Genomic DNA, 14,086 nt, shown 5'->3' on the forward strand with positions numbered 1-14,086 from the left:
GTGTATGCAATGCAGCACAGCATCTTGTTTGCTGCCGTGTGTTGCGTCACCTCCTTGTAAATCTGGGTCTTGGTCTGGTTGGGCTGTGGGAAAAGAAGATGGGTTTAGATTTTCAGAGAGGACTTGGTTTACTAGACTCTGGTAAAGATTGGAAAGAAAAGAACAATCTTGCTACCATACCATTCTGTCACTCATGTCAACTAACTACGGTCTCATGAAAGAACATTATTATTAGTTTTTTTTTTTTTAGAACCCTCACCCACCAAACTAGTTGGTGGCAAGTGCAGAGGGCATCTTAGGTGTCCTGCGATTTCTTGTTCAAGCGGAGCTAGATTTTTTCTCTGTGATGAGGTGAATATGTGAGCGAAATTTTAAAACTAACTCCAGGATATCCGCCCCTGAAGGGTAAAATAATGGCCTCCTTGGGTAGGGTTAAAAATGGGGGAAGACATAAAGTGAGAGGTTAATGGTCTCTCACCTCCTAGTGTTTGGTCGACATGTTTCAAAATATAGTGTGCGCTCGTTGAGTCACAGTGGCTTTCTTTAGGACCAAGGTGTTAGGGCTAAAAAGCCCTCAATCGTGAACGACACACTAAGGCACCAAGACACAGAGAACTCAGATGGGCTGCTTGGAGGCCAAATTCCAGATGGTGCGTTTACTTTTCTATTTGTACTGTTGGCTTGCTCATATTGTGTTCAGCAACCAGTGATTGTATCTTGGACTGTTTTAGTTACTGAAATTTCTTGAACATCCCCCTTGTATATATACATCATTGTAATTTTTTTTAGCTCTACGCATCTGCACTTCACTTGATATTTGATGACGTTCATATGACTGTTTATGAATAAAGGGAGCATTACTGAAGGATGATGTAGAGAGTGAAATTTGGTTGGATTTACACATATACGAAAAGAGACCCACCGAACCATTGTTGAATTGTACATTTTATTTAGTGAGCATATTTTATATCTTTCGTACTGAAATTTTCCTTCAGAGAAAGTATAATTTCCCATTCTCTGTGCTTTTATTAAGTACTTAAATGTATTTATGTTTTGTTTTGTTCTGATGCCTTAAATAAAGACTTGCGTGTTTCCTATACAGAGCAAGATGGATGAAAAGAAGAACCATCTTAATGGGAAACCTGCACCGCCTTACGATGAAATCACACGGGGTAACAACGGACCTGATGAACAAGAGTGACACAAAATCTGATCTGAAATATGGACATTCTACTGCTGGGAAGAAAAAACAATATCACATTTTCAGAATGACATTAAACAGAATCCCACATTGTGTGTCACTATTTTGCAACTATAATTCAACTTTCTTCATAAAGTCATTTTCAATGCTTCCAGCTATCAGAGTCATCTGATAGCCGAGAGAACCACTGTCTAGTGGTGTTAGTGGCGCAAAAGGAAATTAATCTGCCCTGTCCGTTGGCTGTTCGAAATGTGTTTAGCTGTAAATGGTTAAGTATCAACTTCCTGGAAATCTGCTCCATCAGCTTGTGAATATTATAGATAGGGGTGAAGCTCACATTGTCTATGCTGTCACTCGAAATTCCAAAGTGGTAAACATCCCTTTATTGATGCCTCCTATGAACACTTTGTGCACTGCACTTCTATTGTCAGCACAATTTACTCCATTTTGACAGGTTCTCACTGATCAGTTGACGAGGAGGGAGTTATGAAAGACATACCCTCTCTGACTTATGCTGACTTACTTTGACCCTCAGCATGCCCCCTGCAGAACTTGCCCCTCTCCCTGGTATTTGCACTTCTCATTGTAGACAAGAGTTGTGTGTCTGGTTTGGATCAACAAATCCTCTAACGAACAGAGAGCAGCTATTTAACCTCAAGGCCCATATTTATACTTTTTTGCGCCACATTTGCATCATTTTTTGACACAAAAGTGGCGCAAACTTACAAAATATAATTGTATTTTGTAAGTTTGCACCACTTTTGCATCAAAAACTCTCGCAAATGCAGCGAAAACAAAGTATAAATATGGGCCCAAGTGTCCACAGAGCAATGACTGCGACCTGAGAATAGCACAAATAGCACACCTACACAAACAAATTTCCCAGGGTCATGACCCCGTGGTAATAAGACGTGCTACCAGCCAATATAGGTTTTGTTCTACCTGGACTAGGGATCTGAAGCCTCAAATGCTGCCTGTGACTGGCGGTCAGTTGCCTGGAGTAAATGCACATTGCTATTAAGAAAGTGCTCTTCAACAATGATTCTGATACATTGTGTTCAATAGCTGGCATCTGGTTACCAAGTGACGGAAGTGTAGTATAGGAAATTTGCCCTTCGGATTTAGTTAGTATCCTCCAAATGTTACACTGTTGCACATGGTCTAAGTCTCTGGTTGGCCAACCATGAATTGTCCAAAGGATGAGGAGCTGCTCGCTGCCAGAGTACTGTCACCACTATCTGTATTGAATCCTAGTTTGTTTTTAAATTTTATTTTTTATTTTTTTATTTTATTACCAGGATGAAGAAACACCAAAACAAAACAAGATATATTGTCACTTTCAGAAAACGAAACAAAACAAAATCAGCCAAATTTATCTAAGAAATAATCCCCCCAGATCAGAGAGAACTTTTTAGCACCACCTACTCTCATCTCCTGAAGTCTAACTTGCACCATCTTACAATGCCATTCTTGACTAGTAGGAGACAGCTCGAAATGCCAATTTCTCAGCAGAAGCGACCTAGCAACCGCAGTGGCTATGAATACGAGCTTCTCCCATCTAGAAGAGAGCCTTGCCTCGGGGCCGTAGCCCAAGCTCATTAACCAAATGCTGGGTGATATGGATACCGACGCCATAGTTGTTAACATCGCAAAAACTCCCTCCCAATATCCCTGTATACATCAGCATGTCGCAATCATATGGATCCAACCGGCCAATCCTACTTCCTTGCAGCGAAAACACATATCAGGATGGCCAGTCCCCATGCGAGATAGGGCCTGCGGGGTTGGATACAATAACCATTTACTGAAAAATATAATTCGGTGCTAGTTAGCCCCTCGAAGCACGAAGAAATTCAGGCGATTAATGGTCTCCCAGTAATCACTTGAAACCTCTAGGCCCTCCTGACGAGCCCATTTCGTCTGAGCTTTTGTCCCAAGATATACTTTGACCTTTTCTGCCAGAAGCCTTCTCCACGACCCTGCATTCCTTATCCCAGGAGGTTCGACCAATTCTGTTACCAATGACTGGACGTTGACGATAGAATTGACGTCTAAATCCCTAAAAAAATGTAACAAAATGTCATAAGATCTGACCAACAAAAAATTATTTTTAACAGTAATCAGGATATTTAATGGAGTTTCCCAGTTGTCCTTAGCACGAAAATCTCCAGTCTTATTGAATCCAATGAGCTCCCACCTCTTTACTAAGTCTTCATTAAGCTGAGCACCAGAGTGCAGAGAAGTCTGTGAAAGTGGAGAGTCAAAATGTAAAAAAGGGATTGAATATTTTCTAAAGAAGTCTGATCTTCTCTTATAAAAACATTTAAAAATCTTATAACAAACTTTTTTAGGTGATTTCGCCAAGAGTGCTGGGTTCCGCATATTATGCTCCCTACATATTAATACCTGAAAATCAATAAAAAACCTGGAGCCCGCGAAATGATATAAATTAAAGCTGGCATAATAATGTGCAAAAAATGCATAATAATAATCTTTGAAATTTGGCAAGGCCAGTCCCCCCTTTTCTTTATCGGCATACAGTATACTTAAAGAGGCTCGGGCCTTTCGGTTTTACCAAATAAATGGCCGAAATAGGGATTCCAGTTTTCTAAAAAAAAATTCATTAGAACACTTGGAATAGCCGCAAAAAAGAAATTGAAAAGTGGTAAAATTGACATTTTAATTAACGCGATTCGGCCTAATATAGAGAGGGGGAGAGACCCCCAGCGAGCCAGCAGAGCCTGAGTTTTCTGAAGTAAAGGAGCAAAATTCAAATCGTAGAAATCTCCTATATTGGCCGAGAAACAAAATCCCTAAATCTCTCTTTGGATTGGCATTTACACAGCCTCTTAATTCAGGAAGGAGATAGATAGGAGAAGTGCCACAAAGAATAATATCAGTCTTACTCATATTAATCTAATAGCCACCAATATGCTCAAATTCATTAAATAGATTAAAGGCCGCTTCCTAAGAAGAACGTTCTGTATCTAAAAACAAAATGATATCGCCTGTGTAAAGTTTAATCTTTCCCATTGACTTTAACGGAGGTTGAATCTGAATATGTTGTCTAATTTTAATAGCGAGAGACTCAATAAAAAGGGCAAATAAAATGGGGGATAAAGGACATCCCTGTCTAGTCCCTTGTTGTATTTGAAGTTGTCTGACACACTTCAAGTTTATAATGATATTGGCCTCAGAGTTTGAGTACAACCTTTGAATTAGTGCAGTGACCTGAGAAGGTACCTTGTAGTTAGACAAGACTGAGAAAAGTGTGTCTAAAACAACCAAGTGAAATGCTTTTTCCGCATCCAGCAGAAGAATAATGGCAGGGACTTTATTAGTAGCAAAATAATCGAAAGCCTCAGCTAAATAATGTGTGTTTGTAGCCAGTTGTCGGCCAGCTACAAACCCATTTTGATCGGGATGCACCAGTTTATTAACTATCCTATTAAGCCTATTGGCCAATCGTCTTGTCATTATTTTATAGTCTGAGTTTAACAGCAAAATTGGACGATATGCATTTGGATCCTCCCAGTCCTTGTTTTTCTTAGGAAAGCTAACCACGTTTCCTGAATGCCAGGTCTTAGGGATCTGTTCGCCCCGCAGCAGGCCGTTAATTAAGACCAAAAAATCCTCAGCGAATGCATTTATAAAAGTCTTATAGAACTCAGCCAGAAAGCCGTCCAGTCCACAGGCTTTCCCAGTGGGAAGGTTCTTAACAACTTCTAGAAGTTCTGGCTTCATAAAGGGCTGTGACAGTACCACACAGTCTTCCTCTGAGAGGCGAGGAATATTGAGGTCCCTCAGGAACTTCTCAATATTCCTGGGATCTATAACTGGGGCATCACTATAGATTTGTCTATAAGGTTCCAGCTTAATTTTATCGAGGTCCCCTGGGTCAGTACGTCTAGCCCCGGTGACCGGGCATCTTAAAGCATGTATGACATTACCAGCAATACGATCTCGAGCTTGCCCTGCCAAACATTTTCCTGTAAAGTTACTCTCTTCGTAGACCTTTTGGTTATAGGTCCGATATTCTATATCTACCTTCTTAAAAAAAAATCCGCCAACACTTTCTTGGCAGCTTCGAAGGCCTGCCTATTAGTGTCCGAGGGGGCATATAAATAGGTAGTTAAACACATTTGAACTGCATCTTCCAATACAGCAAGTTTGTGTCTCAGGAACCGTTTATCAGCTGCCTCTTAGGCGATTACCCAGCCCCTAAAAAAGGCCTTAAATGCATCCCAGACTACCTCTGGAGTGAGGACCACTGATTGCGTCGGAAAAAATCCCTTATTTCGGCCTGTGAAGTCTGTATCCACCCCTCATCCAAAAGAAGCCGGAGAGTAAAAATCCACCTTTTGGTCCGGGCTGTACAAGCTGTAGAATAGAGAGACACTTCCAGCAGCAGAAAGGCATGGTCTGAAAGACCGGAGTGCTGGACCGAGTGAGATCGATAGCACAATATTTCTGATATCATGATATGCATGAGGAGCTTTTAAACCAAGAGGAAACACAAGTATATTCCCTCACATCGGGAGTGTTCGTTCTCCAAGGATCGCACAGCGTCAAAACCTTAACATAATCTCTGAAGATCTTTGCTACTTCAGGTTTGTGCTGTCTCTTACCTCTTACCGTAGTATCTAAAACTGGGTCCTGAAGGAAATTGAAATCCCCTCCAATAATAATTTTTCCTGTCAATTGCAAGAGGGAGTGAAACAGGCCTATTTAAGGGGCTGGGTCGTCTATCAGAGAAGAATAAAAACTAACAAAAATAAATCTCTCCTTAGCGATTAAACACTGAACCCAACACCAACGCCCATCAGGGTCAGAAAAAGAATCCAATGATTGTGCATTGAGGGCTCTGGCTAAAAAGTCTGCCACACCTCTATGAGCCACTGAAGCCGCAGCGACTACTTTAAAATCAGCCATTTTTTTTTAACATGCGAAAGCCCGAAACTTTATTAACCGGAATATGAGTCTCCTGAAGAAGTATAACTGACAGACTGAAAGCAGATACCCTTTCCTCGATAGCAGACCTTTTCCTACCGTTATTTAATCCATTGACATTCCAGGAAACTATTTTAATGGAAGAAAAGATTTTGTCATTGATTTATACCTTGAGTTAGTCTGCATATGGTCTCCCCTAATCTGGAGTAAAATACATTATCCCAGACATAACAATCCTCTAAAGTGACAAAGACGGATCCTGGTGTCCATACCTCTCCCCCCAAGCCAACCCCCTTCCTTACCCCCCCATCCCTCACCCTCAGTGGCACACACCTGGAGCACTCCCGCCCGGACAACCCGAGGCCACACCCCTCCCCCACCCCCTGTCCACATCCTTCCCTAGCGTGGTGCCTTCTCATAGCACCCTAAGCCATAGACTAGAGAGACAAAAAATAGAATAGCCTGAACATGAGTTGTGGGCAAAAAAAAAAAAGGGGGGCCGTATTTTCTTACACTATCATTATCCTCATGGTCCAATATGTCACCCTTGTAGTCTTTTATTAAGTTTTTTCTGCCCCGGCCCCAGACCCACCACCCCTTACTTGTCCTAGCTGCTCAGAGTTCTGAATTACGTGTAGCATTGACTTAGCAGCATCGACTGTGTTCATAAAATTCGAGCGACCCTGAAAAAATACTTTAAGTTTGGATTGTTGCACAAGTCCAGCCTGAGCCCCTGCTTTTTGAAATGCTGGAATCATCCCTTTCAATTCTTTTCTCCAATGCGCTGCCACCATCGACATGTCTGAGAAAATCTTGAATGCATAATCGCCGGGAATCTGGAAGATTTTAGTCTTAATTGCTTTCTGGAAAATCTGTTCCTTGATACAAAAGTCACCAAAGTTCACTAGAATAGTGCGAGGATATTTGGAGTTTGGCGGCGGGACTGCAGGGACCCGATGGGCCCACTTAATTTGGAGATCCAGATTCTTGTGCATTAGTCCTACTAAAACATGACTTTTAATAAGATCAGTTACCAAATCTATGACTGTCTCGCCGTTTTCACGTCCTTCAGGGACTCCCGTGAATCGCAGATTGGATCTACGCGATCGATTTTCAGCGCCGTCAAGTCGAATCTGTAGATCTAACAGATCAGCTTGACATTTTGCCAGAAATGGTTCTACAGTTACCCGGATGTCCTCAAGATTGGAAACTCGTTGGTCGATATCCATGATTTGTGAGTTAAGTTGCTAGATATTACTACAGATCAAGTTCAATTGTGATTCTGTTCTCTGATTTGCGTCGTCTTGGGAAACTTCCAGCATTTTTAAATCGCTTAATATCTGCAGAAGTTAGTTTTCCGGGGGAGCGCTAGTGCTTGCCGTGTCTTTCGGCCCCTGAGAAAGAGCCCCATTTTAGCCATTAAATCCGGAAGACACAGCAGGAATGGCAATATGGGCAGAAGATTCAGCTGCTGTGTCTGTCCCACCCCTGCTGATTAACTCGTGTACTAGTAAGGAGGCAGAGCTGTCTACCTGAAGGGCAGGAGTGCAGCTGACAATTGGTGCAGGGGTACCCTCCTTATGATTTTTCCCTCCCCAAACAAGGGATAGAGGGGTCTGGAAGCAAAGTCCATGTCCGTTGCCTAATCGCAAGAGGTCTCATATTTCCAGCCGGGGGTCGACTGAGTGAGCAGTGGAGAGCCTTCGAATGACCCCGGGCTAGGATCCGAATCGGCTGGCAGAGCCCTTGATTCATCAGATGGGCAGTCCAAGCTGAGGGGAGGGCTTGACAAGTTAGTGCCAAAGGGTGGTAGATTAAGAGGTAGGGGCGAAATAGGGTTAGAGGCTGAATCTATAGCGGAAGGTAGGGGAGGTACGGAAGCTGGAGCCTTGTGCTAATGATTATCTGAAGGTACAGGGTGTTTTTGTTTGGCAGTGCGTGTTGCTCTAGGAACCCTGGCGGCAGAGCGACCTGCGCCCGATGCATAATGTGGAGAACGCCTCATCTTCCCCAAAAACACTGAGTAGCCGCGTAATGATGAAAGAGAGAAAAAAAAAAAAGGGGGGGGCACCTGTCCTGCCCCCCTCAGGTGTGATTAAATTGAGTTATTAGCTAAGTGTCAAGGGGGGTCCTGCAAGTTGTACCAAGGGTCAGCCTCAAAATCCGTGCCTTAAATGGATACTTCTCCACTCTAACAGTTCCTTCAAAATGACAGCATCCTGATATGACTGAGGTCACAGGATTCACAGGGGCCAGAATAACTGCAAAAAAATTTTTTTTACTCTTTCAAATAAAATCCCCCCTAGCAGACTGGGGCGATGACAGACGGGCTCCCCCCCCCAAAAAAAAAATATATATATTTTTCTGTAAATATGCAGTCTTTTTTTTTTTTCTATCCCCTTTCCTCCCTTTTTTCCAGCTCAATCTTTCCCCTATTCTCTCTCCTTGGACTGTTCCTGAAGCCCCTAGCTCTGTGTACTGAGCTGGGCAAGGCCGAAAGCTTTGTGATCAGCAGAGATCAAATCAAACCAAATGTAATGTTTACAGCCGGCCCCCCCTCCCCTGGGGCAGGTAATCTTTGGTGTCCCGCTTGTAATAATTCTGCCCTGCAGACAATCTGTCAAAATTCTCAGCTTGTCCAGCTTCGCGTCCCCTGGAGATCACTGTTTTTGCACCTCCTCAGTGTTCTGGAGATCCTTTGTCTCTCTGTATCCTGGAGACAGCTTCGCTTCCGCATTCCGTGTCTTGGAGGCCACTCACAGTGCGTCTGACTCGGTGTCCTAGTAACCGCCTAGAAACTGCTTCGGCTTCCGCTTCGGAGCCCGTTGTGCTTCCGCATTCCTTTCTGCAAATCACTTGGAGCCTCACAGCGCGTCTGATTCTAGCTCGCTCTCTCTCCGTCTGTGGCTCAGCCACGGAGAGTGACGGGAGCTCCTGCGGCCATCTTCCCTCGCATTTGATTAATCCTAGTTCGTTTTAATGGGATAACAGGAGTTAGCTTAGCCTCCGGCTTGCAGACTTGTGCCCCGTCACCTAATGACTTTTAACCTACTTAGCTTGCTCTGTCTTAGCCCATTTAATTATTTAATTCTTCTAAGATGGCTGCCTTGTTTATAGTTAGGCCACTTGTTCTGAGTTACATTATTAGTGTCACCGCGCTAAGGCGTCAGGATCAAGCAACAAAGACAAACAAACAGTAGGTGTTCATACTTAGGGATTTTCCCTCTCTATACTTTCGAGGGATTGTTTATATTAATTGCTGTCCCAAGCATGACTGTTATCTATTGTTTGGGAACACACCTACGTCAGGGGTCCTTGTAGATCTGTATAAATATATCATACTTTAGACGGATAATCAGAGGGATTCCGACCAGAGGGCATCGCCACCATCGCTGATATCGATGCTGCATTCGTCTTGATGCTGACACAGTCTTCGTGTCCCTGCAGAGTCTGAGATAGAGACCTAATTCCAAGGTAACAAGGGTTGGGGGCTCCTCTCATGGACATGGCATTGGCAAATTAGGTGTAACAAATTCAGCTCTCCTTTAGGTAGGAGGTTAGGCCTTTCACATTAGGGTATTAGGGCATGTTACATCCCGTATGTCTCTTCTATGCATTGCAAGATGGTGGGGGTCTTCGTAATAATGACTCTTGTCTTCACAATTCTGTTTCTTGCATTTTTTATTATCCTAATCATTGCAGCCCATGCAACCTATCTCAAATTGCAGTTATGTTAAATAAAAACTATTGAAACTTTACTACATCTTTGGCATTGCCTGTGTTTGTATGAGACATGATATATCTGTGAGAAAGGGGTTATCTCCGTTTAACCACGACACTCCCTGAGATGTCTTATTCTTGAGTCCATGCGCAAAGGCTGCCACAAATCACCTTTTACTATTGTGTTTCTGGTGAGGTGCTGCTAGTGAGCCGGTGAGGTTGGGACAACAGTTATGACTTGTAGGAAAGGCGTAGTCGCCTACAAGCAAAAGTACTGTCATCCATTAACCAGCAGTCTTGCCCAGAGCAAGAGTCCAAACTACGACATACCCACCCACACAGTAGAACTGCTGCACCATGACAGGAATATTTTCCTCAAGTATTTTTGCAACTCCCCTGCTGAAAAACTCATTGTTAAAAAGGTATAGCTGTTCCACCCTTATTCCATAGGCCTCATGTTCAATGGATGTTCTTTACCCGTATGGATGCCTTCTAGTTTACTAGTACTCTGACTCGTGCAATTTCCAGTTTCTTTGGGGGTGGCATTAAAACGTTTGAAAACCACTGCTCTAGGCAGAAAGAAGCCATATGTAAATCACTCATGCTCCTGCTCCAACAGGAAAAGTCCGGGACAGATCCCGAGTAGCGCAAGTAATCCCAGACTGATTTTGGACTATAATGCCTCTTAATTGTCACATAGCTTTGGTCCTGTGGCACAAAACTGGACACATCCTTCATATTTAGCACATCTACCACAGCAAGAGGTTGATGGACGGAATGCTTGAAATTATCCCAGTCACCGGTGATTGATTAGGTCGCATTCCTGTCCATCAGTTTTCATCCATAGGAGCAGGACCAAGGCTGATTTGGCTCCTCTCTGAGGTGTCATGGTGGGCATTTAAGACTACTGAAAGTACAGCCTGAGTAATCATTAATGGCTAAGAGAAATGTATGCATTTCAGCCAACACCTTTTCAATTTCCTCAGTGTAATGCCCGAATTGCAACAAGTATACCCAAAAGTGTGTCCTTTGTTCACTGTGCCACTGGACTCAAGCTGCACCTTACTGATGAAGGCCCACTACGTCTGGTGTTGTGGTGTTGGTTGTGTCAGTGGTGGCGGTGGAGGGTGCTGATGATGAGGGTGTTGTGAAGCTGTCGTGTATGTCTGTGATTTTGCTGTGAATGTAGTTGGAGAGGGAGATGCAGAGGCCTTGGGAGTGAGGAGGGTCGATGATGCAGGATTTGGGTTTGGTGAGTTCCTTGATGATGGCAAAGAGTTCCTTGCTGTTGTGTGTGTTGTTGTCTATGCGTTCTTTGTAGAATGATCGTTTGGTGGGCCGGATGAGTTGTTGGTGTTTGCGCATGGCTGTTTTGAGGGCAGAGAAGTTGCTCATTGAGGTTTCTTGGCGCCAAGCTTTCTCAGTTTTTTGGCATTCTTGTTTGGAAAATTGAAGTTCTGTGGTGAACCAGGGGGTGGTCTTGGTGGTGCAGGTGTTGTTGTTTGTTTTCAATGGGACGAGGGAGTCTGCGCAGGTGTCTAGCCATCGTGTGTGGTTGTGGGCGGCGGTGTTGGGGTCGTTGGTGATGGGCTGTGGAGTTTGTGAGAGGTTGGAGATGAGGTGTTCCTTGGAGACCTTGTTCCACTTGCGGTAGGGTGTAAGGTTATTTGCTTTCAAATGTACCCGATAACTAAAGCTGAAACATTTTGCTGTGACCTGTTGGTAAAAACTAGAGCTGATAGATAAAATGAATGTAGATTTTGAACAACTAGCAAACAGACTAAAGATATACCATTTATTATCAGTGAATATAGACTCAGACCTGAATTGGCTGCAAATCTTCCTTACAAAGGTAATATAGATCTATTCTAAACATGTATATGTACTGCCTAGAATACAAATCTACCAATAACAAGGGGTACAATATTCTAACTGGAATAAAAAATGTCAAATCTAAAATCATTGCAAACGCAGTCAATGGTGAGAATGTGGTCATTATTGATAAGGAAGAGTATAAGAAACAGGTTTTGCGGCAGCTGGATGACAGAAAATGTTACAGTTCAACAGAAATTAACAAAAACAGCAATAAAGCTAAAGCAGCTATGAATCGAGTGTTAAAAAATGATACAAAATTTAAATTGTTGACCATGATCAATATCAGTATTTACTAAGCGAACATTCCACCATTCCAGTTATTTATTGCTGACCCACAATCCACAAATATTTTGCTCCTACTGGAAGACCAATAGTGATATGCTTACCATTGTGGAATACAGCATTATGTTTGCTGGGAGTAAAATGTTGGTTTAGTTGTGTTGATAGTCAGTACAATGGATTTTCTGATCATAGATGAGCTCTAATATGTTTAGGGTTTTGCACAGGAGAATACTTAACGTGTTTTATAGTGGAAATGCTACTAAGTAACATGTTGGATACAAGCAATTGTAGAAAATGGAAACGTGAAATTACAGTTCCTGCATATTGGACTTTAAATCTGCAGTTATTAAACTATGCAATAAAGTAATGAGAGCATTGCATCACTATATAAAAATAAGTATGGATTGTATTTTGGTGATATTTTGAATTATGACTCTTGTACAGTTTATCATTGATACAATTGTTTTATAATTTTTCCGCTTTTAATAGAATGTATATGGTTATGAGCAGAATAAATGCATAATGGATGAATTTGAATCTGTTTATACTATGATATACATATATGATATATATTATATATATATCGATAGATTATATATATACACATTATGTAATTGAGCAATGTCCTGATTAAGTTAAAGGCGACATACGTTTTGGCATTTTTTGAGTTGCAGTATCATTAACATTGAAAGAAACAACAAGACTATGAATAAATTGGAAATGTGAACGCATAATAGAAGTGGAAACTATTATTTTTCTATATTACATCTGAGCACTTACAAATGTAGTAGATGCTCAAGGAATCTGCACTAAAATTCAGTCAGACAAAGCCTATTTACTATATTTATTAAATTTATATTTTGAGTCACATTTACACATATATTCTGAAAAGTCTTATTTGAAAGCGTAATCGTGTATGCTTTTATTCATGTATTGCATTTAGTCTTGAGTTAAATGTGCACAAGTATAACCATTTATTTGAAGAGCACAATAAATGCTTAGTTAATATTACTCTGACTAAAAGCTTTGACTTCGGAATGTACCTTGCTTGTTAGTTGTTCTTTTCTTGCAAGTGCATTTCAAGGCTTCCTTAGATTGTCTTATGTGTTAGGTGCTGATAGAGAGGTCTAAGAGAATAAATCTTGGCAAGAAACATAAAGATTTAATTGAGTAGTTGAAGCCTCATATTCATTGTGTACAAGGATCGTAGAATGTCCATGGCCACAGTAACTGTCCGAGTTCTGTGGTATGAGAAATTCAGGTGGTGTTGTGAATGCAGACAACGATTGGTCCATGAAGGAGTGGGAAAGGTGACATTCAAGTTGACGGTTCTGTTTGTTTTAATTAATGTTACTGTTAGAAGTTAAGGCAGACTTCCCTCAGACTTTGAGAGGTACAGACCTCTCTTCTTCCCTTATTCTTGCAGGTGTGAGGCTTTTTGTTAAACACGTATTCCATTTTCTAGAGGACATCTACTGAAGCCTTCCCTATGCTGACAACTTCTTGCATTTCCAAAATGTCCCTAAGGCCTTCCAGACTGTCCTAACACTTTTATTATGAACCATCCATATTCCTGATTTGGAATTCTGACTAGGTGAATTTAGAATCATTACATGTTTAGAACTGAGTGGAGGAGTTTATTTATGGAACACCAATTTCGTATTCTCAATTTCTGTACTTCTGTAGTTGCAATTGCTTTATTTCTTAAGTTGATGAGATTGAACCGTTTACGTTATTTCAGCTTGCCAGATGTATCTTTTCACCATTTTCATGAATTTGTTTGATTATTGGTTGGTAATAAATCACTTAACTTTTGGTTTTCGGTTTGGGGATTTGCTCCTTATTGCTTGGCCACATGGGCTTTTCAGAAATCTAAACTGCTTAATAATGTTAATTCCCTCAAGATCTCTGTCAAAGTAAAAAGATCCGTCCGGTGAGAGATTGTAAGTCACACTCCTGCGTTCTCTTAAATGGTGGCAGAGGACGGTTCTGTTACTGAGAGAGAGGGAGCCATTTGATTCGTATGAGAGCCCCATGTTGCCCAAGCCCACTCCCGAT

At 41.8% G+C, this 14,086-nt stretch overlaps 1 protein-coding gene across 2 annotated transcripts in view; it reads left to right on the forward strand.

The window, feature by feature from the left end:
• Positions 1-9,914, forward strand: part of LOC138268348 (SLAM family member 5-like) — a 586,627-nt gene extending 576,713 nt beyond the window's left edge. For both annotated transcript variants that reach the window (XM_069217902.1, XM_069217901.1), the window contains one exon: positions 1,103-9,914. In XM_069217902.1, coding sequence (XP_069074003.1) covers positions 1,103-1,116 — 14 coding nt within the window. In that variant the 3' untranslated portion in view covers positions 1,117-9,914. The remainder of the gene's footprint in view (positions 1-1,102) is intronic.
• The last annotated feature ends 4,172 nt before the right edge of the window (positions 9,915-14,086 follow it).

This window comes from Pleurodeles waltl, chromosome 12 (genome assembly GCF_031143425.1).
Source record: "Pleurodeles waltl isolate 20211129_DDA chromosome 12, aPleWal1.hap1.20221129, whole genome shotgun sequence".
Classification (NCBI taxonomy): Eukaryota; Metazoa; Chordata; class Amphibia; order Caudata; family Salamandridae; genus Pleurodeles; species Pleurodeles waltl.